The following is a 22,526-nucleotide window of genomic DNA, read 5'->3' as shown; positions in this document are numbered from 1 at the left end:
TACCCTCAGCTGATGTTGCCTTTTCTTTGCTGAGAAAATAATCAGACAGGAACCCTTCCTATCTTCAAACTTTCCTGCAACTGTACCCTGCTTGCAACTCCTATTATAAATGAACTTGTTCATTTCTAAGAACTTTTAAGTCATCTAAGGCCCTCCATGTGCCCTTTGGAACACATCTAATTCTTCTTCTCAAGGAGTTACCTTTCTCCCTTTCTATGAAATTATTCCTAGTAGCTTAACTACAAGCTCTAGTACAGCATTGCCCAATAGAACTTTTTGTCACGATGGAAATGTTTTGTACGTGTACAGTCCAATACAATTGCTATTAGCCACATGTGACTTTTGAGCACTTGAAATGTGGTTAGTGTGACTGAGGAACTGAATTTTTAATTGTATTTAATATAATTAATTTAAATAGCCACATGTGGCTAATGATAGCGTGGCTCCTATTGAAACCAGTAAACAGCCATTGATGACTAGGTAGCTAGCAACTAAAGTTTTTTTTTGTTTGTTTTTTGCAACTGCTGATTATAGCTTTTAGTTGTTCACCTGCCCATTGTTAACTGCGCTGTTTAGGCAATATGCTCCCTGACTCCTGCTAAGTTCCTATAGATAACATCTCTCTGGAGCCTGGATCAGCATGATAATGGGTGTTCTAGCTGTTTTTCAGGAATTAGGACCCCCTTGTCCAGTTCAGGCCAGTTGAGACCAACAACCCATCAAATGGGCCCACGCAGATACGGGATAAATGACCTTTTGATGTCAAGAAGCTAAGAACTCCACCCTCAGATCATGCTAACGCCGCCATTTTGTGAACATGCATCCTATGAAGAGGCACGGAGTTTGACTCCGCCTGTGCAGATCGTCAATTACCTCACCTCTCCTCAATTCCAATTACCTATCTCCACACTGCAGACCACCTTGCCCCTTACCCCATAAATATCCCTGAGCCCCCATTTTCGGGGAAGTGGATTTGAGATTCATTCTCCCACTTCCTCACTTGGCTGCCTTGTGATTAAAACCGTCTCTCTGCTGCAATTTTGTAGTCTCGGTGTTTGGCTTTCCGGGCCAGGGGCGACTTCGGTAACACTATCTCTCATCCTACATAAACTTTGCCTTGACCCTTTATTCTATTATTTTCATTTCCTCATCCCCTTTCAATCCAGTTTCAGATTAAATACAGCGTGTGATCTGCTTTGGACAAAACTGTAGACTTTCTATGTCAAAAGTCAGCCTGTTGCCAAATCCAATTTATCTGTACCCTCTGCTTTTAACACAACGTTCACCACTACGTCACCACAACCCCACCCCAAACAGTCTCCTTTCTTTGCTGGAATGCCACATTCTCCTCGTTTTCCTCCTATCTTTCTGGCTCTTCCTTCTCAGGCTCGTCCTCCTCTCCCACTTTTAAAGATCTGTGTTCACCAAGGCTCATTCCTTGGACTCCTTTTCTTCTCCCACAAGATTCTTCTCTCAAGCAGGGTGCAGGGGAATAGAGTTATGGTTAAAGGACTTCCCATTGTAATAACAATATAATCCAAACTCCTTGCCACAAGCAAAAGGCCCAAAGGACCTACCAGGGGCCTAACTCTCCCACCTTCCGTCCTCTCCCTCATTCATACAGCTCTGGTCTCACTGGTATTCTCTAACACAAGCCTCTTTCGAGCTTTTGCACATGCTTTTCTCTTTTTGTAGGACACTCTATCCCAGTCTTGATTTAAGTGTCACTACTTCAGAGGCCTTCTCTGACTACCTTTCCCAAATTACATTCATCCTTTGTTATTCCTCCATTGTTTTTCCTTCAAAGTCCTATAGCCATTTGTATTTATTTATTTATTGGTGCGTTGACTTGATCAGGTCGGCCGTCTCCCCATTGGAATTTAAACTCCTTGAGAGGGGAGACAATGGGTTTTACTCTCCCATGTGTCAACGTCTCAGACTCCAGCACAGGCTTGACACCACGAGGCGGAGACTGAACGAATGAATGACCCAGTGGACGGGCGAGCAGCCGAGGGGGCGCTAACCGGCACCGGGACCAGAAGCGCAGCCGCCGAGCGAAGGCGGAAGCCCCGCCCCTTCCGGCCGCGGCGCGGACGCCTAGGCAGCCACGGCGGCGGGGCCGCGGCGGGCGCCGGCTCGGCCCGCCCCCTTCTCCGCGCCCCGCCCCGCGCCTCCGCCGGCCCGGCCGCTGTCAGCTCCCTCAGCGTACGGCCGAGACGCGGTGTATGCGGAGCCTCTGCGCCCGCCGGCTGCTTCACGTCCTGGGCCTTCGCTTCCCGCTGCCCACCCGCCGGCCGCTGTTCCTCTGCCCTCGCCGCCTCATGAAGCCGCTGGTCGTGTTCGTCCTCGGCGGTCCCGGCGCCGGCAAAGGGACCCAGTGCGCCCGCATCGTCGAGGTGAGACCCGAGCAGCTGGGGGGGCTCCCTGGGCTTGACCGGACGCCAGGCCGGCCTGTCCCGCCGCGCCTGCCGGTCCGCGCCCCCTGAAGCCACCGGACTACAAGTCCCGGCGACCAAAGCGCCGCCTGCGTGGCGGTGGTCGAGGGTCCCCGGGCGCGTGGCATGTCGGGACTGGTAGTCCACGTCCGCCCGCCTTGGGGGCTCCCAGGATGGAAAGGACCGCTTGGGGTCGCTTTGTTTCCGCGCCCCTCTTTCGTTACATTTTGGGGACCAGGTTTGTCTCAAGATTGGGCTGGGAGAGGGATCCCGGGAGGGTCAGCCTCCGGGGACCCCCCAGCTTGCAGAGGGCAGTGGGTCGCTGGTTGTGGGATGGGAGAAGGCAGCAGGAGCGCGGGTTTAGGTTAGAAACCGTGTGCGCCCACAGCTGCCTGGAGCGGAGACCAGTTTTTCTACTCCTCCTCTTCCCTCGGGCCCTCGAAACTCCGACCCTCAACTAGTCTTTAGCTTAGAAAGGAGCCCCCAGGGGCAGGGTGTTCCTTTAGGTATTCTGCCCGTAGCACTTTCTGGCCCCGTCCACGGCAGTACCAGTTCTGAGGCTCAACCGGTTCCTCTGGTTGGAAAAGCCACGGAGTGGTACGAGTTCAAGCTTCGACCTCTGTCGCCGCTGCCAACTCACGTTTGTCCATCGCCAAGTCACTTCCTCTCTCGAGTCTCAGTGGCCCTCTGTAGAACATGAGGCTGTGCCCCCAGATTTAAACTCGATATGAAATACTTCCCAACCCTAAAATTGTGTTCTTTTTTTTTTCTTCAGTGCGTGGTAAGGTTACCAGTTAAGTTCCGTTAATTTTCGAACAGATGCGTGGTTAGCTGCAGTGACAGTGAGGAGAAGGGCTTATGGGAGAATCTGGGGAATGTTGGAGGGAGAAGGAAAACAAGATATCTAGAAGCAGAAGAGGCGACCAGTAGTGCTGTAAAACACACTGAAACGATCCCTGTGAAACTCAGTGACCAGCAAAAGTTTTGACCCAGAACTTCTAAAATAATTCCCTCCTCTGTCCCAGAATATGGCTTTTATTAGCTTTGGGCTTTTACTTCTCTCCTTTATGTTCATACAATCCACTGCTGTCCTAGATTTTATTCTCTAAAGAGCATCCAGAAGAAGTTGGATGGTAACATCTACTTCAGTTTGTGTTCTACAGCTAGTATTTATAATTATTGATCTTTTCTAGGAAAAAAAGTGAAACTACTTCAGCCAAAAAATACATAAATATTTTTCTCCTCATTTTTGTTGGTTCTTTTCACTTTTTAAAAGACAGGTGACAAGTGAATGATTTCAGGTTTTTGTTTTATATGTGAAATGACTCTTACATGTAAATAACATGATAGGGAAGGGAGAAAAGACTTGAGAGTCAGATATGGGTTCACACCCTAACTATGCCATTTACTGTTTCTTTAGTCCCAGAGAAGTTGTTACTTTTAGCTTGCATGCCTCTGTAAAAAGGGAGAAATAATAGCTATCTAGTATGGTATTTGTGAATATTAAATGAGGTAAAATATCTGGCACACATAGATGCAAATAATATTTTTTCCATTTTAGACTGCCTGTTCTTAACTTGTGAGATTGGTTATTTTTACTTCGAAGTAGTATTACTTTGTAAAAATTGGTTTATGACTGTTATATTTGAATGCATTTAAATATTTTGTTTCTGAATCATAACATGGCTTCGAATGTCCACACCCAAACTAGCAATACCCATATGACTCCACTGGATTAAAAATAATCTACATGTTCTAACTAGTCTTTATTCTTTACTCTGTTCAGTAATGGCTGATAATATTTTAAACCTGTTAATTATCAATAGTAAGATTTCCATGATGAGATATGTTCTATAACGTATTATCTATTCTTTAAGATTCAGCAATTATATGAGCTTAAACTGCTTCAAACTGTCATCTTTCATGAAAATAGTTGCTCTTGATTCCAGTTGCCATAAACATTACTAAGCTGATATTTACAAATGCCAAATATTTTATAATTTAGCAGTTGCTCTCCCCTAGCTGACTAAATAAACAATGGAATGTCTATGGTGAGTTAAGTCAGAGGTGTTTTTTCCTGTGAGTCTTGTATTTTCACTCAATATTTTATTTTACAGGTAAACATAAGCTGAATTCCAAAAGACTGTAATTTTTGGAACTCAGTTTTATTCTCTAGGAAAAAGTTATATAAATCAAGGTTAAATTCTGTAACTATCATGTCAGTGCTAATGTAGCTCACAGGGTACCTGAAATGTGGCTAAAATAGAATGGTTTCTTTGGGAAAATTACATTGATTTCCAGCTCAGGCTGCCAGAAATACATCTTTGGGCCCTGGCTACAGAACCTGAGAATATGTGGCCCTCTGATGTCTTGGGATATTGCACTTAGCAGCAAGGGTGTAATTGGAAGGAAACTGGCACATTTTTATTTTCTGGAGGCGAATTCTCCCTCTGCTGATTGCTCTCCCAGACCTTGAGGAAGAAAAGGCAAATGTGATACAATATCTTCTGAAAGTGTTGTGAACTGGGAAAGAAAGGTTTGAGGGAGGTTTTTGGGTTGATTTTTCCCCTTTAGTTGTACTGGTCTTTTTCAGTTTTATTTTCTAACTAATTGTTTCTAAATCTGTATCCTGTCATACTCAATTTGTTAGCCATTTTCTAAATCAGGGCAATCCGTTATTAGTTAAGTGCTCAGAGTGGAGTTATTATTGTGGAATAACCTTACTTATTACTAAAAAGTCATGGTGGGGGTACTGCATCATTTTTGAATTTTTTAAATTAAGCTTTATTTAGATTGCTTTGCCCAAGGAAAATTTATGGTACCGTAACCTAAACTTACTTTTCCAAATAACCACAATTTGGCATGTGTTAGCTGGAAGGGAGAGTTGAACCTCTTCTCTTAATGATGGTGAACATTTTGCTTATATAAGCAAATAAATTTTTATTTCCTTGAATAATAAACAAATTGTGCTGAGACTTCTATATCCATGCCAAATTACTTTCTGTAGCACCCAAAAAGCGTTCTTATCATCTGTCATAGCTTCCTCCAGGTCCTGTATGGATAACTCATACTTTGTATGGCCAATCGTGTCTCCTGTGCTTAGAAAGTTTTGGGTGATATTGACTTTAATCATGTAGAAATCAGAAACTTGATTTTATTTTTATCTTTGTGTCTCCAGTGTTGAATGTCGTGCCTGGCACATAGTAGGTGCTTAGGAATTCTTTGAATGAGTATGTTTAGAGGACGTTAGTTTGTCTTAGAGATGTAAAAAAAAATTTAATTTTGGTCCCCAGGGGGCGCCCAAGTAGCAGTTAGCTCTCCCAATTTTAGGACAGAAGGGTTTGAATGAGACTTAACTCTCTTTTACTCAAATTTCTTATGTAATACTTCTGTTTCCTTTCAGTGAATAAATGGTATGGTTGTGAAAATCTGCTGAGCATTCTAAAATTCCCAAGCTCTTGATTACAAATCCCCAAGGCAGATTTCCACTCATAGAGGAAACTAGATAGAAAGATCCACTGGACATTAAGCTTGTCTAAGAGTAGGCCTTTCTCTCTCCTTTTGGTGGGATAGAGTGGAGTAAGACAGGTTTTTTTTAAAAAAGAAAGTTTAAATTATCTGTAAAAGAGATAGTCCACAGAATTCTTGACTCTTCTACGGCACCACCTTTTCATTAAAGGTGGTTGTAACATAGGATTTTTTTGGTTAAGAACTCAGAGGAGGGGAGAGTATATTCAGATATTACTGTCCTTACTTTTGAAAGCTTCCCCCCCTTTTTTTGCCTTTCTATTTTAAGTTACAAAAGTAATACATGCTTGTTGGGAAAAGTTAAATTTCCTCTAATCCTGAGGTCACTTGTATTAACTGTCTGGTATTAACTGCTTCTTCTCTTTCTCAATATTCTTACAAATAAAAATGTGCATACTTATCTTTTTTACCTCCAAATGGGATTATTCTATTTTCTACTGAATGTATCATGGATATCTTTTCAGGTCTTTACATATAGATTTAACTCATTCTTATTAGTAGCTGCAGACTATTCCATAATATAGATGTTCTGTAGTATGGTTGTATCATTCCTCTATTGAGGGACATTCAGGATAGTTTCCAGGAATTATTTTGCTATTGCCAACAGTGCTTCAGTAAACTTCCTTGTAAATATAACATTGCATATGGATCCTTTTATTTTTCTAAGTTTCCTAAAAGTAGGATTGCTGAGTCAGAGGATGTGTGCTTTTCTTTTGGTGAGGAAGATTGGCCCTGAGCCAGCATCCATTGCCAATCTTCCTCTTTGCTTGAGGAAGATTGTCCCTGAGCTAACATCTGTGGCAATCTTCCTCTATTTTGTGTGTGGGACACTGCGACAGCATGGCTTGATGAGCCATATGTAGGTCCATGCCTGGGATCCGAACCTGTGAACCCTGGGCTACCAAAGCAGTGTGTGTGAACTTAACCGCTACACCACCAGGCCTGGTCCATGCATTTTTAATTTTAATTGATAATTGTCAGATTATTTTTTAAAAACGTATTTATTACATTTCTATCAGTGGTGTATAATTCTTTACCACCACTGGATGATTACCGGTCATTTTAATTTTTGCAGATTTGTAATTCAGTAATTTTTTTCACAACTGTCTTAGTCCAAACGAAATATCTAATAGTTATATTTATTAAGGTTTTCTGAGTAAATTTCCCATTTTTTCCAAGAAGTCTGTTAAGGTGAAATGGCATAATTACACTTTTTAAAAAAATTTCTCTGTACTTGTCATTTATTCAGAAAGCATTTTTAAGAGCTAGGCACTGTGACAGTTGCTGAGATGAATAAGGCACAGACCTTACTGTCAAACGTTACAGTGAGTGGAGAGACAGAAGTTTATCAGTAACTACTACAGGCTAGAATGTGATAGAAAATACCAAATATACCGTTTAGATAAGGGACGTTTAAATTTCAGTCCAGTGCATCAGCGAAGTCTTCCCAGGGGAGGTGATATGTATGAACTCAGTTTTGAAGGGCAGTAGGAAAGAAGCAGCTGGGAGATGTGGGGGAGTGGAGAACACTTAGGCAGAGTTACCCTTGTATAGGGCAATTGGAGGTATCATTTCCGAGAAAAGCGTAAGGAGCGTAAACCTATATGAGAGAGACTGACCCAGAAAACACTTCCTGAATGCAAACTGTGCTGTATGGGGGCGGGGATGTGGGGAATACAGGCTTCTAGGGGCTCTCAATTTGGAGTGGAGATAAACACTCACTAGAATTTTGTGAGACAAGATGGGAAAGATTTTGCAAATATTTAATATTTAAGTTTAACATTACATTGTCTTAAAACTGTTTATCTTTTAGTTTTGTCTCCCTAACTGGACTGTAATGTCTTCAAGGGAGAGACCCTGTCTTTCACTCCCTCGAAGGCATGGTGTTTGAACTACTCATCCTTCAGGTCTTAGCTTAGTAGCATTCTTAGTTCATGGTGCCCTTAGTGTCACAGTGGTTTTCTTCACAACCACCCTAGTCCAAAAGAAATATATAATAATTATATTTACTAAGTAATTAGATCCAAACAATGTTTAATAAGTATTTTCTAACAACTTAGTAACTGTGTGAAGAGATAGTACATCTATGTTAAAAGAAAAAGTAGCAATTTTATTTCCACAATTACTTACTAATGGTGATGTGGGCTCGGTGAGTTGAGGAGTTGAAAGAAAGATTCCTTGGACTCGCAAGGTCTGGCAGTAGTGCTGTTTTATTCAGAGAATAGCATGGAGTAGCGTGGGGACAGGACCCATGGGCGGTAAAGAGCTGCAGCATGGGGACAGGACCCAGTGGAGGTGGGGTCTGGTTATTGGGTGGTCCTGTAACTTTGGATACGAATCAGGTCAGATCAGGTCAGGACATCCTATGCTTCCTGGAGAGTGATATAGATCAGCATGTAGGGCAGGACACCTTGGGCTTCTCTCCCTGGGGCAGCCTTGATCCTCCTCAATGGGATGTAAATGCCTCTTGGGCACTGAGCTTCTCATACCTCTGAATCAGATTGGACACGCCCATCCTCATTTCCTTTTCCACATTAATTTTCCTGTGGTACTCGTTTTTATCACAGCAACCGCCCGCCAAAGAAGCAGTGTCACAAAGATATGTCTTTGAAAAGATTGTGCTGTGATCTAAAGTTGAAACTGTGAACTACCCTGAGCTGGTAGTTCACATGACATCTAACAGATATCCAGAATTGCTGTTTTCCTTAAAAATTTAAACCCAGAGCACTCTTGTGAATTCACTGCAGTGCTCCAGGGCACTTTGGCATAGAGTTTGGGAACCATGAGCTTAAATGTTATTTCCTTGGTGAGACTGGCCCTCACGTGTTTAGACTAGGTCATATTTCTCTATTATATGCTTTCAGAGGGCTTTGCACCATCTGTCAGTTTGTCATTCTGTTGTCCTTTACGATAGTTACCAGTTTTTAATTCTCTTGGCCTTTATAACATTTATCAGTTTGTAATTCACCGTTATTTTTCTAATTATTTGATTGTCTCCCTTCAATATTGTGATTTAAACGAAACATATATTTGGTCATTCAGATGACCAAATCATATATATTTTGGTTGTCTTCCACAGTTCTTGACTTATAGCTCCAAAAACCTTTGGACTTTCCTGTGGTGAGTGACTAAGGTGTTTCTTTTTATGTTAATGAGGTGGCTTTTGGACCCCACCAAAAGAAGGGGCTGGTTACATGTAGAACCAGCCATGTGATTAGAGGGTTGGAACTTTCAGCCTTACCCTACCCCGAGGAGGGAACAGGAGGCTGGAGGTTGAATCACTCGCCAGTGGCCAATGATGTAATCAGTGAGGCTATGTAGTGAAACCTCCTTAAAAACTCCAGAGGGCAGGGTTCAGAGAGCTTCCGGGTTGATGAACACCTGGAGGTTTGGGGAGACAGGTGTGTCTGGAAGCTCTCTACCCTTTCCCTGTACCTTGCCCTATGCATCTCTTCCAGCTGGCTGTTCCTGTTAGGTCCTTTTACAATAAACCGGTGTTCTAGTAAGTAAAATGGTTCTCTGAGTTCTGTGAGCCATTCTAGCAAATTATTCGAACCTACGGAGAGGGGTTGTGGGAACCTTTCATTTATAGCCAGTCCGTCAGAAGTACAGATAACAACGGAGACTTTCACCTGGCATCTGCAGTTGTGGGACTGAACCCTTAACCGGTGGAATCTGATGCTCTGTCTGGGTAGATAGTGCCAGAACCTAGTTGAATTCTTGCACACCTTGCTGGTATCTGAGAATTGTTTGTTGGTGTGTGTGTGTGTGTGTGTGGGAACTCCCCCCCCCCCATGCTGGAATTGGGTCCAGAAACCCGAAAGACTTCCCCCATTAGACTGTAAGCTCCATAATGGTGAGAACCCTGGATTTCTAAATTTAGTCTCATAGCTGTAGTGTCTAGCAGGATGTCTCGCATAAATTGATGCTCAATGAATATTTGTTAAGTAGATTTTGAAGCCAGTCAGACCTGGGTTCCTGCCCCTTGGTGAGTTATTTAAATTTTTGGCTCTTTAGTTTCTTCCACTGAAAATTTGAGATGTTAATCTATTTTACAGGATGATTGTGAGGATTAACCAAGAGAACCCATGTAATAAAGTATCTGGCACAGTGCCTAATACGTATTAGGTACTTTGTATATGTTAGCCCTCCCCCTGGACCTATTCTGTGCTTATCCATAAATAGTCAATGAAGAAAATGTCTTGAGCAGTGTAAGTAGCTCCACTTTGGTAGGCATTCTTAGTCATTAGACTGAAGAAAAATTGATTTGAAAGGACATTAATAAATATCAAAATGTCATACCTGTGTATTGTCTATTAGGCAATAAGTAAAGTTCAGATTCCAGAGTCAGACTGTCTGGGTTTGAATCTCACCGTGATGCCTACTGTGTCTGTGACCTTAGTTAAGTCATTTAATCTCTCCATGCCTCAGTTTCCTCATCTGTAAAATGGGAATAATAATTTATGGTATCTCCCTCACAGGGTGTTGTGAGGACTAAATGAGCTGGTATATGTAGAGTACTTACAGCAGTGCCTGGCACATGGTAAGTCCTGTATAAATGTTAGCTATTATTTTTATTATCATCACTATCTTACTTTTTCTGTGTTAATTCTATCTCCCTCCCACCCCCTGCCACCTACTTTTGACTTGATTGAGACTTTTCCCCTTCGGATATATAACCTCCTATTTAGGAAGCTATACATTCTATTTTTAGCGGTAACCCTAGAAATTTTAAGCAAACATATTATTTAACTTAAGTCTAATATTAACGTTTTTATTCTCCCCCCCAAAAAATACAAATACCTTAAGACACTTAACTCTATTTTCCATGCTATTCTGTTTTTCAGGATTTTAATTCTATACTGACTTTTTTTGTTATCCCCACAAATGACATGTTAATGTTTTACAACACAGATGTAATGTTTAGAATAACTCACATGCATACCAGTTTCTTTATTCACCATTTACTTTTGCACCTCAGCTCTTCTGAGATCATTTTCCTCCTTCTTAAAGTATATCCTTTGGAAGTTTTTTAAATCAGTATGGACTTGTGGTTAGGAATTTTTGCTGTTTTCTCTGCATGGTGGGTTATTTCTTCCTAGTTCTGAGGGTGTCATCCTTTAGGGGTCCTGACTTTATGTGGGGCTCTTTGATCTGACCTCCAATCCTGTTTAGGCCTGTTTTTGTCTCTGTTCTCCACTCTGTGGCCCATTAAATCTCAGGCTGTAGTCATCAGTGATGTGGGGATGGGGAAAGTCCCCAGGGCAGCCAGAACTCAAGCACTCACTCACTCCTGGATTTGTTCTTTCACGATTTATCTAAATCTGAGTTACTCCTTTAATTTTCTGCCAGCCCAGTCATGCATTAAAAAAATATGTATATATATATAAATCAACTATGTGAGTGTGCTGTGCCAGGAGGGGTTTCTCTGAATGTATGTATATATTCCACCCCCATCAAAATTAGACACCTCTACCTAAGTCTGCCCTAGCTTAAAGCCCCTCTTCAGTATTAGTTCTTCCCCTTATCCTTACTCCCTTTGAAATCAACTTGATTTACACCCTTTGGGTTAAAGTCTCAGTGACAATAATCGGTTAATCTAAACACCATGTTCCAGTTAAGATGCTAGTGGGAGAGGACCTCCCAAAGTCACATAGGAGTCCTGTATTTCAACAGTTGTCTTTCTGAATTGAAATTCAGAGCATTTCAAAAAAGTCACTCTAGTAGTGGGACTTTTAGACCAGGTAAGAGGAGAAGGGTGGAGACGGGATAACCATCTTATTCTTTGTGTCGTGTTGGCTTGATTATGCTGACTCTTGTTAACCTCAAAGTTAATACTTTTATAGCCCAGTTGCCATATGAAAATGTGTTTACTCTAACATTTCAGTTGCTTTAACTTGACAAATCAAGAACATTTTTACAGACTAAACATGTGATAAGAGCATTTAGAACTTAATAGGGAACAGGTGTGACTGGACATACTGTTTGCCGACAGTTTTATGCTGCTTGGTGAACAATGCTAACAAAACATCACTTTGGTAAAGGAAAAAGCACAAGTTGTTACCTACCATTCTCAGAAACTTTCACTTTGAGGGCCTGGGTCCCATGAAAAATATATTCCATGCCTGGTTTCCATCAGTTTTCTCCAAAAGACCCATAATTTGGTTTCATTCATCATTAGGATATATCCTGTATCAATAAACAATTAAATATGCCCAACTTGGAGCCATACAAAAGCCTGCTTCCCTGCCCATTTTTTATTTTTTAAAGATTTTAGTTTTTCTTTTTCTCCCAAAGCCCCCCAGTACATAGTTGTGTATTTTTAGTTGTGGGGCCTTCTAGTTGTGGCATGTGGGATGCTGCCTCAACAAGGCCTGATGAGCAGTGCCATGTCCGCACCCAGGATTTGAACTGGTGAAAGCCTGGGCCGCCGAAGCAGAGTGCACGAACTTAACCACTCGGCCATGGGGCTGGCCCCACCCTGCCCACTTTCTATTTGGAACTTTCATAATGTATTAGTCATTGATGTTTGCTATCGGAAAGTAGTATTTGTTTAATTTAACCTATAGGATTACCTTTATAATTATGTATGGTGTAGGTCTATAGTAACATGAATTTCTGTTTTCTTGGTGTCTACTGAGAGTAGAGAGATAGCCCGGAAGATGTTTTGATTATGTAGTTGAGAATTGACTTAATGGTTAATTTAGGTCTTTAAATAGGGGAAAATTTTATTTGCTACTTATTTAATGATTATTGGGTGAGGCAAGTGGAATGTGGAAATAGTAATGATGTCAGAAGTGGAGAAAGGAAAGAATGAAGCAAATGAAGCAAAGGTAGTCCACAGCTGGCTGAAGAGTGGATTACATATGCCTGTTCTTTGTGTGTGGATAGAGTTCCTGATCTCATCTCCATGGTAGGATAGAACAAAATGATAAAGTCCGTCAACTTTGAGTCTCCTTTTTAATTTCCACCAGCTGATTCTGTTATTCAAAGGCCATAGTATCTTGAAGGCAAAAGACTGTATCTCCATGTCTGTCACCTGGAAATTACTCAGAGGCCCTGTGTGGAATGGTAGAATCACTGAGAGTCAGAAGACCTGGGTTCAAGTGCCAGTTTCCTCTCCACTAACTGGCAAGTGAGCTTATCTCAATTTCTCCTCCCCCTAAAATGAGGGGTATGGAAGTAGGTGGTCTTGCCAGCCCTAAAACAGATCTGTATCCCAAGACTTCGGTGTTAGATAGCATGTGATCCAGTATTATCACACTTAAGAGGCAAATTATCCAACCACTATGAATGTGCGTACCTTCTTTGCCGTTCTATGTTCTATGAACGGGAGCACCAAGGAATTGTATTTGATAAATTCCCACTTTATTTCATGTTTACGTAGAACTTCAGAGTGGTAACAAAGAATGTGTAAAGGTGGGAAAAGGAATAGCTTTTCAAAATAGAACAATTGTGTAGGTATTTTTTTAATTCAAAATATTTAAGAAATGGGATATTAGGGCCAACTTTCTTAGAACATAGCATAATATTAGAAAGAATGTATACTTTGAAATCAGGTTTGGTTTGAATCTCAGTCTACCACCTGTGGCTACATTGCTTAACTTTTCTGATTCCGCATCTTCATTTGTAAAGTGATGATTCACTGGATTGTTAGAAAGATGACATGAGATAATACTTCTACAATGTTTAACACAGTACATGGCACTCAGTGTGTAAATGGTAATGTTTATTATTTTAGAAAAGATCAGTGGGAAAGAGATCAAAGAGTAGTTTGGGTAAAAGGAGTTTTGGGGAGCGCTATATTCCCATTGTTTACTACAGGATAAGGAAGTGATTACTCACGCTAATCAGTTTACAGATTTTTAAAAATCTGGTATGGTATTTTAGAGTCTATTGAATACGAAAGATCTTTCTACTTAGAGAAAATGTTTGGAGTTAACTTAGATTTAAAAAGCCTAGAAAGGTAAGTGGATTTAAGGAAAAGTTTATAGTATAAATGCTATTTATATTCAAAATAGGTTACTAGATGACCAGATGGAGCTAATGACCTAATGATTGGGTAAGTATCATAGGCTAGTACTGTGTATATACCTTAACTGTCCTGTTACTAAAGATGTGCATACTTTTTATTTTGATTACTTTTTTGTTATATAAGTAGTACATACACATTATAGAAAAATTAGAAAATACAGGTTAAAAAAAAGAAGAGTATAAAAATTACCAATGATTTTACCATCCAGAGGAAACCACCATTAATCAATATTTTGGGACATACTCTTCCAGACATTTCTTTTTAGTAGTCTCTCTGGAAACCTGCTTTTCATTTATTATATTGCAAACGTATTACAATGTTAATAAATATGCTTTTACCTTATAATTTATATAACGATATCATACTGTATAGATTTGATACATTATTTAACTAATTCCCCATTTTGGAAATTTATTATTTCTGTTTTTCAGAAATTGTGTTCCGTGTTTTTAAAAAAATAACTTTATTGAGATATAATTCACATACCATACAGTTCACCCATGTAAAGTGTATAGTTCAATGATTTTGGTATATTACATTATTAATTTTTCTTAATTGTGGTAAAATATAACATGGAATTTGCCATTTTAACCATTTCAAGTGTACAGTTCAGTGGCATTAATTGCATTCACAGTGTTGTGCAACTATCACCACTGTTTCTAAAACTTTTTCATTACCCCAAACAGAAACTGTAGCATTAAGCACTAATTCCCCATTCCTTCCTTTCCCCAGCTCCTAGTAACCTCTAATCTACTTTCTGCTTCTATGAATTTACCTATTTTAGGTACTTCATGTAGGTGGAATCATACAACATTTGTCGTTTTGTGCCTAGCTTATTTCACTTAGCATAATATTTTCAAGGTTCATCCATGTTAGCATCTATCAGAACTTCATTCCTTTTTATGGCTGAATAATGTTTCATTGTATGTATATGTCACATTTTGTTTATCCATTTGTCTGTTGTTGGACATGGGCTGCTTTCTCCCTTTTGGCTGTTGAGAATAATGCTGCAGTGAACCCTGGCATACAAGCATCCGTTTGAGTTCCTGTTTTCAATTGTTTGGGGTATATAACTAGAAGTAGAATTTCTGGGTCATGTGATAATTCTGTTTAACGTATTGAGGAACGACCAAACTATTTTCCACGGCAGCTGTACCGTTTTTTATTCCCACCAGCATTGTGCAAGGGTGCCAGTTTCTTCTCATCCTCACCAACACTTAACCATTTTCTGTTTGTTTGTTTAATTATAACCATCCTAGTAGGTATGAAGTGGTATCTCATCGTGGTTTTGATTTGCATTCCTCGTATGACTAATGATGTGAGCTTCTTTCATGTACTTGTTGGCCATTCATATATCTTCTTTGGAGAAATGTCTTTTCCGGTTCTTGACCCATTTTTAAATTGAGTTGTTTGTCATTTTGTTGTTGAGTTGTCGGAGTTCTTTATGTATTCTATATATTAAGCCTTTATCAGATATATGATTTGCAAATATTTTATGTTTAACCTTTTGAGGAACTGCCTGACTTTTCCAAAGTGGCTGCACCATTTTACATTCTCACCTGCCCAGTGTGAGGGTTCCAGTTTCTCTACATAATGGCCAACACGTCTTATCTGTTGTTTGTTTTTGTTTGTTTTAAATAGTCATCCTAGAGGGCATGAAGTTATATCTGATTATGGTTTTGATTTGCATTTCTCTGATGACTAATGATGTTCAGCAACTCTACCATACTTACTGGCCATTTGTTTTTCTTCTTTGGAGAAATGTCTGTTTGGATCCTTTGTCCTATTTTTTTCCCCAGAATATTGCATTTTAAAAATTGTCTTTGCTTGTTTTTTAATTATTTATCTTTTTATTAGTGAGAGATAAAGTTCTTTATGTACTTTAGATACAAGTCCCTTATCCAGATACATGATTTGCAAATATTTTCTCCCATCCTGTGGGTTGTCTTTTCATTTTGTTGGTAGTGTCCTTGCAAGCACCGAAGTTTTTAGTTCGGTAAGGGCTTACCTCTTGCACATTAGAACATACAGTATGCTTTCTATTGCCTATGGTGCAGAGATTAAATGACTGATAAGTAAGTCTAAAGCTGCAAAAGAGGAGTAACTGGCAATTGTCTGTATTGTGCCTGGGACTGAGAGTTGGGGGGTGGAGGAGAGAGGGTTAGTGGTAGATGGAAAGGAAGAGGGGGAGTAACTGATTCTTATTACTTCCCTGACTGATTCCAGGGCGTAATTGGCTCCAAGTGAAGTCAAACTAGTAGGGTGGGAGAAGTTGCCCATTTTGCAAAATGGTTTCCAGCATTCTTCCTGTTTTGTAGTCATGGCAGGAAAGAACGTTTTCCATAAAATTTTTCCATAAACTTACCACTTTTTAGGTCATTTCCCTTATATGAAGAAGCAATGCTCTAATCAAGAACCAGGAGTCCCTTATATTCTGCTCTACATTATATAAATGGGTACAGTTATCCATGGTCGACATTAAATCCCAAGCTGGGCTAGACTTTGATGGCTATACCATCAAAAATGTATATTCTTAGACTGACTTTAATTTTAGATTGAGCAAAATATAATCATGAAGGTAAATGTTATACCAAAATTTTTTGAAAAATATGTACTGCTTTTTAAAGCCAATAATGATTTTGCTCACACTTTCTTCTGTTAGCACAGGTTGATGGACTAAATATGAAGATGATTCTTTGTTGTCTAAGCAAGGTTAATTTTCTCTAAAAAGATCGATTGAGAGCGGTTGCTTGGCGCAGTAAAGTTCTGACAGTGCTCCAAGGGGTTATTCTGGAGACTAAAAGTAGTGTGGGCGTACAGTCTTTGCCATGGAGGTGTCATTTCCAGAACATCTTGCTTCTAATTTTGAACTGTGTCTAGAGTAGGGCTTTGTTGAAATATGTTTCCTTTTAAATCTTTGCTGCTTTGCCTTTTGGATCCTCTCAACTGAGTGTGTCTCTAAATTTCCATCTGTTTCTGGGCTATAAAATGTGGCTGTTTTCTGTCTCTTTCTATAACTCTTGACTTCATGCCCATGCAGTGTATTTCTGTGTTGCTATATTACACTTTTGTTTCTCCTTTGTTTAAGGAATGGATCGCTTTCCAGAGAGATTTTTATTTAAACATTTGAATTGATTTTTGCTGCTATTCTCTACAATGATTTAGTTTTAAATTTTAAATAAGTTTTTGATTGTACAGGTAGTAGTTCTCTTTTTTCTTGAAATGAGATGATGTTTTTTTATATAGGGATTTTTATCCTTAATGTAAGGCTACTTTCAATTTCATTTTGCTGTTCTCTTAGGATTTGATATTAATAAAACATTTAAATTATTAATCTTGCTTTGTGGTATTTGCAATTTAGGGATGTGTGGATAATATATATACTTTTTTTCATAAAAGCTTTCGAAAGTTTATACGTGTACATTGTAAGAGATTCAAACAATTTGAAAATACATTAAGTAAAAAGTGAAAGTTCTCCTTAATCAGCTTCAGCCTGCTCTCCTTACTAATCAATGATCAGTTTTTCTGAGTGCATTTCTGGTCCTTTTTTGATGTATTTATACACATAGAATGCATATACACATGCATGCACACACATTGGCTATTGTTTTGTTACTTGCATTTTTTTGCTTAACAATGTATCTTGGATAGCTTTCCATATCAGAACATATAGATAGCTCTACTTCATTCATAATATATAGTAATCTCTTTAGCTGTTCATGTATGGTGGAGGTTTAGATTTTCTGTTTGCAGTTGATGCTGACGTGAGCATTCATGTACCTTTCTCTTTGTGCACATATGCAACTATTTCAGTAGCACAACTCCTAGGAAATGAAATTACTGAGCCAAAGGGTATGCAAACTTAAATTTTGGTGGTCTCTGCCAAATTGCCCTCTAAAATGGCTGAACCAATTTACACTACCACAAGGTATGAGGATGCTGGTTTTCCCCCATCCCCATGCCCCATCCTTGCCATAGCCGGGTATAACAGCCTTTTTATTTCAACCAATCTGCTGGGTGGAAAATGAAATCACATTGTTTTAATTTGTATTTTCATGATTACCAGTGAGGCTGGGCATCTGTTCTTTTTTCTTTTCTGTGAATTGTTTGTTCTTATCTATTGCCCATTTTTGTATTGTTTTTTTCTTTGTTAGTAGGATCTCTTTATTTACAATGTATATTTCCCTGTCACCTTTGTGTGGTGAAAACATTTTCTTACATGCTGTTGCTTGTCATTTGATTATATTTATGATATCTTTCTTTGTTCAGAAGTTTTTATTGTTTACATGGTCAAACATAAATCTTAGCTGTTTTGGTTCTAGTTTTGGAATGCCTTTCTCTGTCTCAGGATTATTTTCCTCTAGTACTCTCATAGGGCTTTTGTTTGTACTGTGTTGTTTTAGAAGTTTAATTCACCTGGAATTTAGTTTTGCATATGATGTGATGCAGGGATCTAATTTAATTTTTTCTCAGATGGGTAGCCAGTTGCAGAAATGCCATTTATTAGATAGTTCATCTTTTCCCCATTGATTTTTATTTTTTTTTATTTTATTTTATTTTTTTTTTTTAAGATTTTATTTTTTTCCTTTTTCTCCCCAAAGCCCCCGGGTACATAGTTGTATATTCTTCGTTGTGGGTCCCTCTAGCTGTAGCATGTGGGACGCCGCCTCAGCATGGCCTCGATGAGCAGCGCCATGTCCGCGCCCAGGACTCGAACCAATGAAACACTGGGCTGCCTGCAGCAGAGCGCGCAAACTTAACCACTCGGCCACGGGGCCAGCCCCTCCCCATTGATTTTTAGATGCTGACTCTATCACTTACTGAATTCCCATTTATGCTCGGGTCTGTTGAGTTTCATTGTTCTGTTTGTCTATTTGTTTGTTTGTTTGTTTGTTTGAGGAAGATTGACCCTGAGCTAACATCTGCTGCCAATCCTCCTCTTTTTGCTGAGGAAGGCTGGCCTTGAGCTAACATCCATGCCCATCTTGCTCTACTTTATATGTGGGATACCTGCCACAGCATGGCTTGCCAAGTGGTGCCATGTCCACACCCGGGATCTGAACCGGCGAACCCCGGGTCGCCGAAGCAGAATGTGCGAACTTAACCGCGTGCCACCAGGCCGCCCCGATCTGTTTGTTTATAATAAGATAGTAAGCCAGATAAATAAATTCTTGTTGGTTCTCATAAATTTCTTAATGTACTCAAATACCTCTGTGATGCCAGTTTTTGGAGCCTCTGCATTGGAGGCTATTTGCACAGTGAACTGGATTTTCACTTCTCATGCTCTGCTTGTTCTATGGTTATTCTTTGACTTTCCTCCTTGTATACATTTCATTTGCTGTTGAGCTAGTTTGGTAGTTCTGTTCCTTTATTGGTATGTAACTTGTGGGTTAGCCACTGATTATTTTGGACTTTGCTCCAGGAAGAACCTGGATGAGTTTGTCTAACTCCTCCCTGACCTGTCTGAGTGCTGTCATAGTAGGTCTTGAATCTAGTAGTGTAGACCACATTTTTAGGAGTATGTTCTTCAGCAGGTGCTTTTGGTTGTAACAGCTAATAACGATATTTTGCTGTGTCTGATAGTGTAGTGTAGTGTAGATATTCTCTTTTACAAATGAAGAAACTGAGATCTAAGAAAGGATAAATAAATTTACCAGTGTTACACTGGGTTGTGACAGAGTTTAGTTATAAAACCTTATATTTTAACTTCTAGTTCAGTGTTCTGAGTATATGACTTCATGCAAGGTTCTTAGGTTCTTGTGATCCCTCTAAATGCATTTCTCCATTAGTTTGACGGTTTTGCAGATGCTCAAATGTTATGTTTGCAAATATTGTTGAATTCAGAGTTTGATGTCCTTTGCATGTTTTTCTCAAGTGTTGATTCGTAAATCCAAATAAATTCTGGTTCTTAAAGAGACACCGAGCTGTAAAAATGTTGTGGTTATGGAGCCGGCGCCATGGCCGAGTGGTTAAGTTCACGCGCTCCGCTGCAGCGGCCCAGGGTTTCTCCGGTTCGGATCCTGGGTGCGGACATGGCACCATTCGTCAGGCCACGTTGAGGCAGTGTCCCACATGCCACAAGTAGGAGGACCTGCAACTAAGATATACAACTATGTACCGGGGGGATTTGGGGAGATAAAGCAGAAAAAAAAAAAATGTTGTGGTTATTTTGTGATGAGCCTTTTTACAAATTGCATTCTCAAGTAGTTATATCTCTTAGAGTGACTTTCTTACCTTTTGTATTCCCTGGGTAAATGATATTCTCATTTTAATGTTATTTACATTTTAAAAATAAGAAACAAATACAGTTGGGCCTGCTGAGTGTTTAAGAAATCTCTCCTTCATATGGTGAAATAGGAGAGAGGTGCGCTTCACCTCAGTGGTTTGATGTCTGTCCTCCGAGCATTCTCACAGGAACTGAATTAACTGTGTTCTAGGCCCTTAGACCACCTGTAACAATATTTGGGTTGTAGTGATATGAGTGCATAGCTTGCGGGCTCTGCATGCAGTGATTGTAAGAATTGATCATTTAATTAACAAGATCAGATGAATGCTGCCTAAGATTAATGAGACCTCTGGGCCTATCCATTCATGTTGGCAGTTTTCAAATTATTGCCTCTGAGCTCCTGGAATCCCTGGAGGTTTCTGGGCCTGGTCTTCATCTTTGACCATTTTCCATCCCCATTCCATGCAGATTGATTCAGAACGGCTGAGATGAATTAAAAGATTTTAAAAAAATACTGGAAATGACCAACCAGAATGAAATTGGAATGTGAAAATTCTAATTCACAGTTGCTATAGGGGTCTTCTGGTATGTAAATCAGATACCAAAATCCTCAGTTATCTGAGGAGGCTTCTGCAGAGTGTTAGAGGGATATCCGGGCCTACGCAAATCAGGAAATGGTCTGTTTTGTGGCTTCTAACTCACCCTTTCTGTAAGTTTTATTTATTGTTCTGTCTTCTTGCCACTGCCTCTGAAGAATCCGCTTCTTCCCCAAGCAGACAGTGCTGGTAAAGACTGAATTCCTTAGGCAAAATTATGTAACTATGAAGAATTGCCTTTATTAATTAATTGTGGAGCTCAAGTCACTTTATATGTGCAAGTTGCTATTGCATCCTTTGTGAATATAACCTGTTTACTGCCCCTGAATCAGCACATTGCCTGGCACTTTGTAGACACTCAGTAAATATTTGTGGATTGGAAATAAGTTCCAATTGTTGCCTGAATTAAAGTTTTCTACATGAAGAGCAAAACATTGAGGAAAATGAAATAGTGCTGTAATTGTCTGCAGCTGATTATATCCCTCCTTTTTTCTTCTTTATAGGATGTAAGCTTTTAAACTATCACTCTTTAGTTAGAGAAAGAAGTATGCTTCATGTCTGTCTGCTAAAGCTTCTTGCTTGAGAAGAGATTTAGCTTAGTTTATAATTTCCGTAGTTTATAGTTAATGTGTAGATTTGCAATTAAATAGGCATAATCAAATGCAATGCACACATTTGGAAATACAATCAGGGCGGACTAAAAATGAGATTGGAAATCCGCTAGCAATTTAAGTCAAATATTACACTCAGCTTTTCTCCCGCTGCATAGATAATCTTTCTTTAATGGTGATTATAGGAAAAATTCTTTTCCTAACCCTTTGTGGGTGATTCTGGAAGGAACCCTAAACAGTTGACCAGTTTTAAGTATCTGGGCACTGTGTAGCAGTTCTTACAGTCACAGAAAAGTAAGTTCCCCAAGACTGGCAGATACTGTTTCTGGAAAGTCCGTATCAGACATCTCATTTAGAGTAACTGGAAGAAGTTCTATCGGAAATGCCTTTGAAATAAATGAGAGCCTTACACCAAGTGTTGCTGGGATGCCATAGGCTCTAAAGCTGTTGTTTGCAGCAAGTACCAGACTGGTGAGTCTGGGTGGCTCCGGACAGTCCCCGCAGCATTTCCAGGTGTTCTACTGAAAGTGCATTGTTGACAGTCCATAGCTAGAATTTAGATTTTAAGGTTTGCTAATCTTATAGAGAATGCAAAGTGAACTTAGTGTTAAATGCTTCATAGATGTGTCAACTATTTAAAGGTCGCGCAATAGTTTTAACTCACTCAGTTGCTTTAAAGATATAGTTGTATCTAATGTCTCTGCTGTGTTCCCTCTGTGTAAGACAAGGCTCAGTAGCAGTCCAGTGGCGCTTTCTAATCACCACATTAACAGGAGGAGGTGCTTGGCATCTGGATCTCTTCCTGCCTTTGAGGACTTGCCATTTATGCATCATTTGTACCTTGAACTCTTTTGTTGTTGTTTTGTTTTTGATTGTTTTGTTAGCATAGAACCACATTACATAAATTTAGAAAGAAAGAAAGACAATTGCTAAGAAGTGAGAGAAGTTGCTCAAGATGATTTGAGATTTGATACCATAAAATTGTCAACATTACTAGTTGTAGTAAAATAGTGCCATTCTGTACTTGTTGAGAATGTGGTGCTTTTTTCTCTCTGCAAATCTTAGTGTGTGTTTCATAAAAGTTGTTGCATTGTT

The 22,526-nt window shown here is 39.7% G+C and overlaps 1 protein-coding gene across 1 annotated transcript in view; it reads left to right on the top strand.

Annotated features, from left to right (window-relative positions):
• The first annotated feature begins 2,061 nt into the window (after nt 1-2,061).
• CMPK1 (cytidine/uridine monophosphate kinase 1) overlaps nt 2,062-22,526 on the top strand; it is a 32,087-nt gene continuing 11,622 nt past the window's right edge. Inside the window, exon 1 of the mRNA XM_023630320.2 lies at nt 2,062-2,396. Coding sequence (XP_023486088.1) covers nt 2,226-2,396 — 171 coding nt within the window. The 5' untranslated portion in view covers nt 2,062-2,225. The remainder of the gene's footprint in view (nt 2,397-22,526) is intronic.

The sequence above is a fragment of the Equus caballus genome, chromosome 2 (assembly GCF_041296265.1).
Source record: "Equus caballus isolate H_3958 breed thoroughbred chromosome 2, TB-T2T, whole genome shotgun sequence".
NCBI lineage: Eukaryota > Metazoa > Chordata > Mammalia > Perissodactyla > Equidae > Equus > Equus caballus.
Note: the sequence above shows the minus strand (reverse complement) of the source record. Positions and strands in the feature narration are given on the sequence as shown.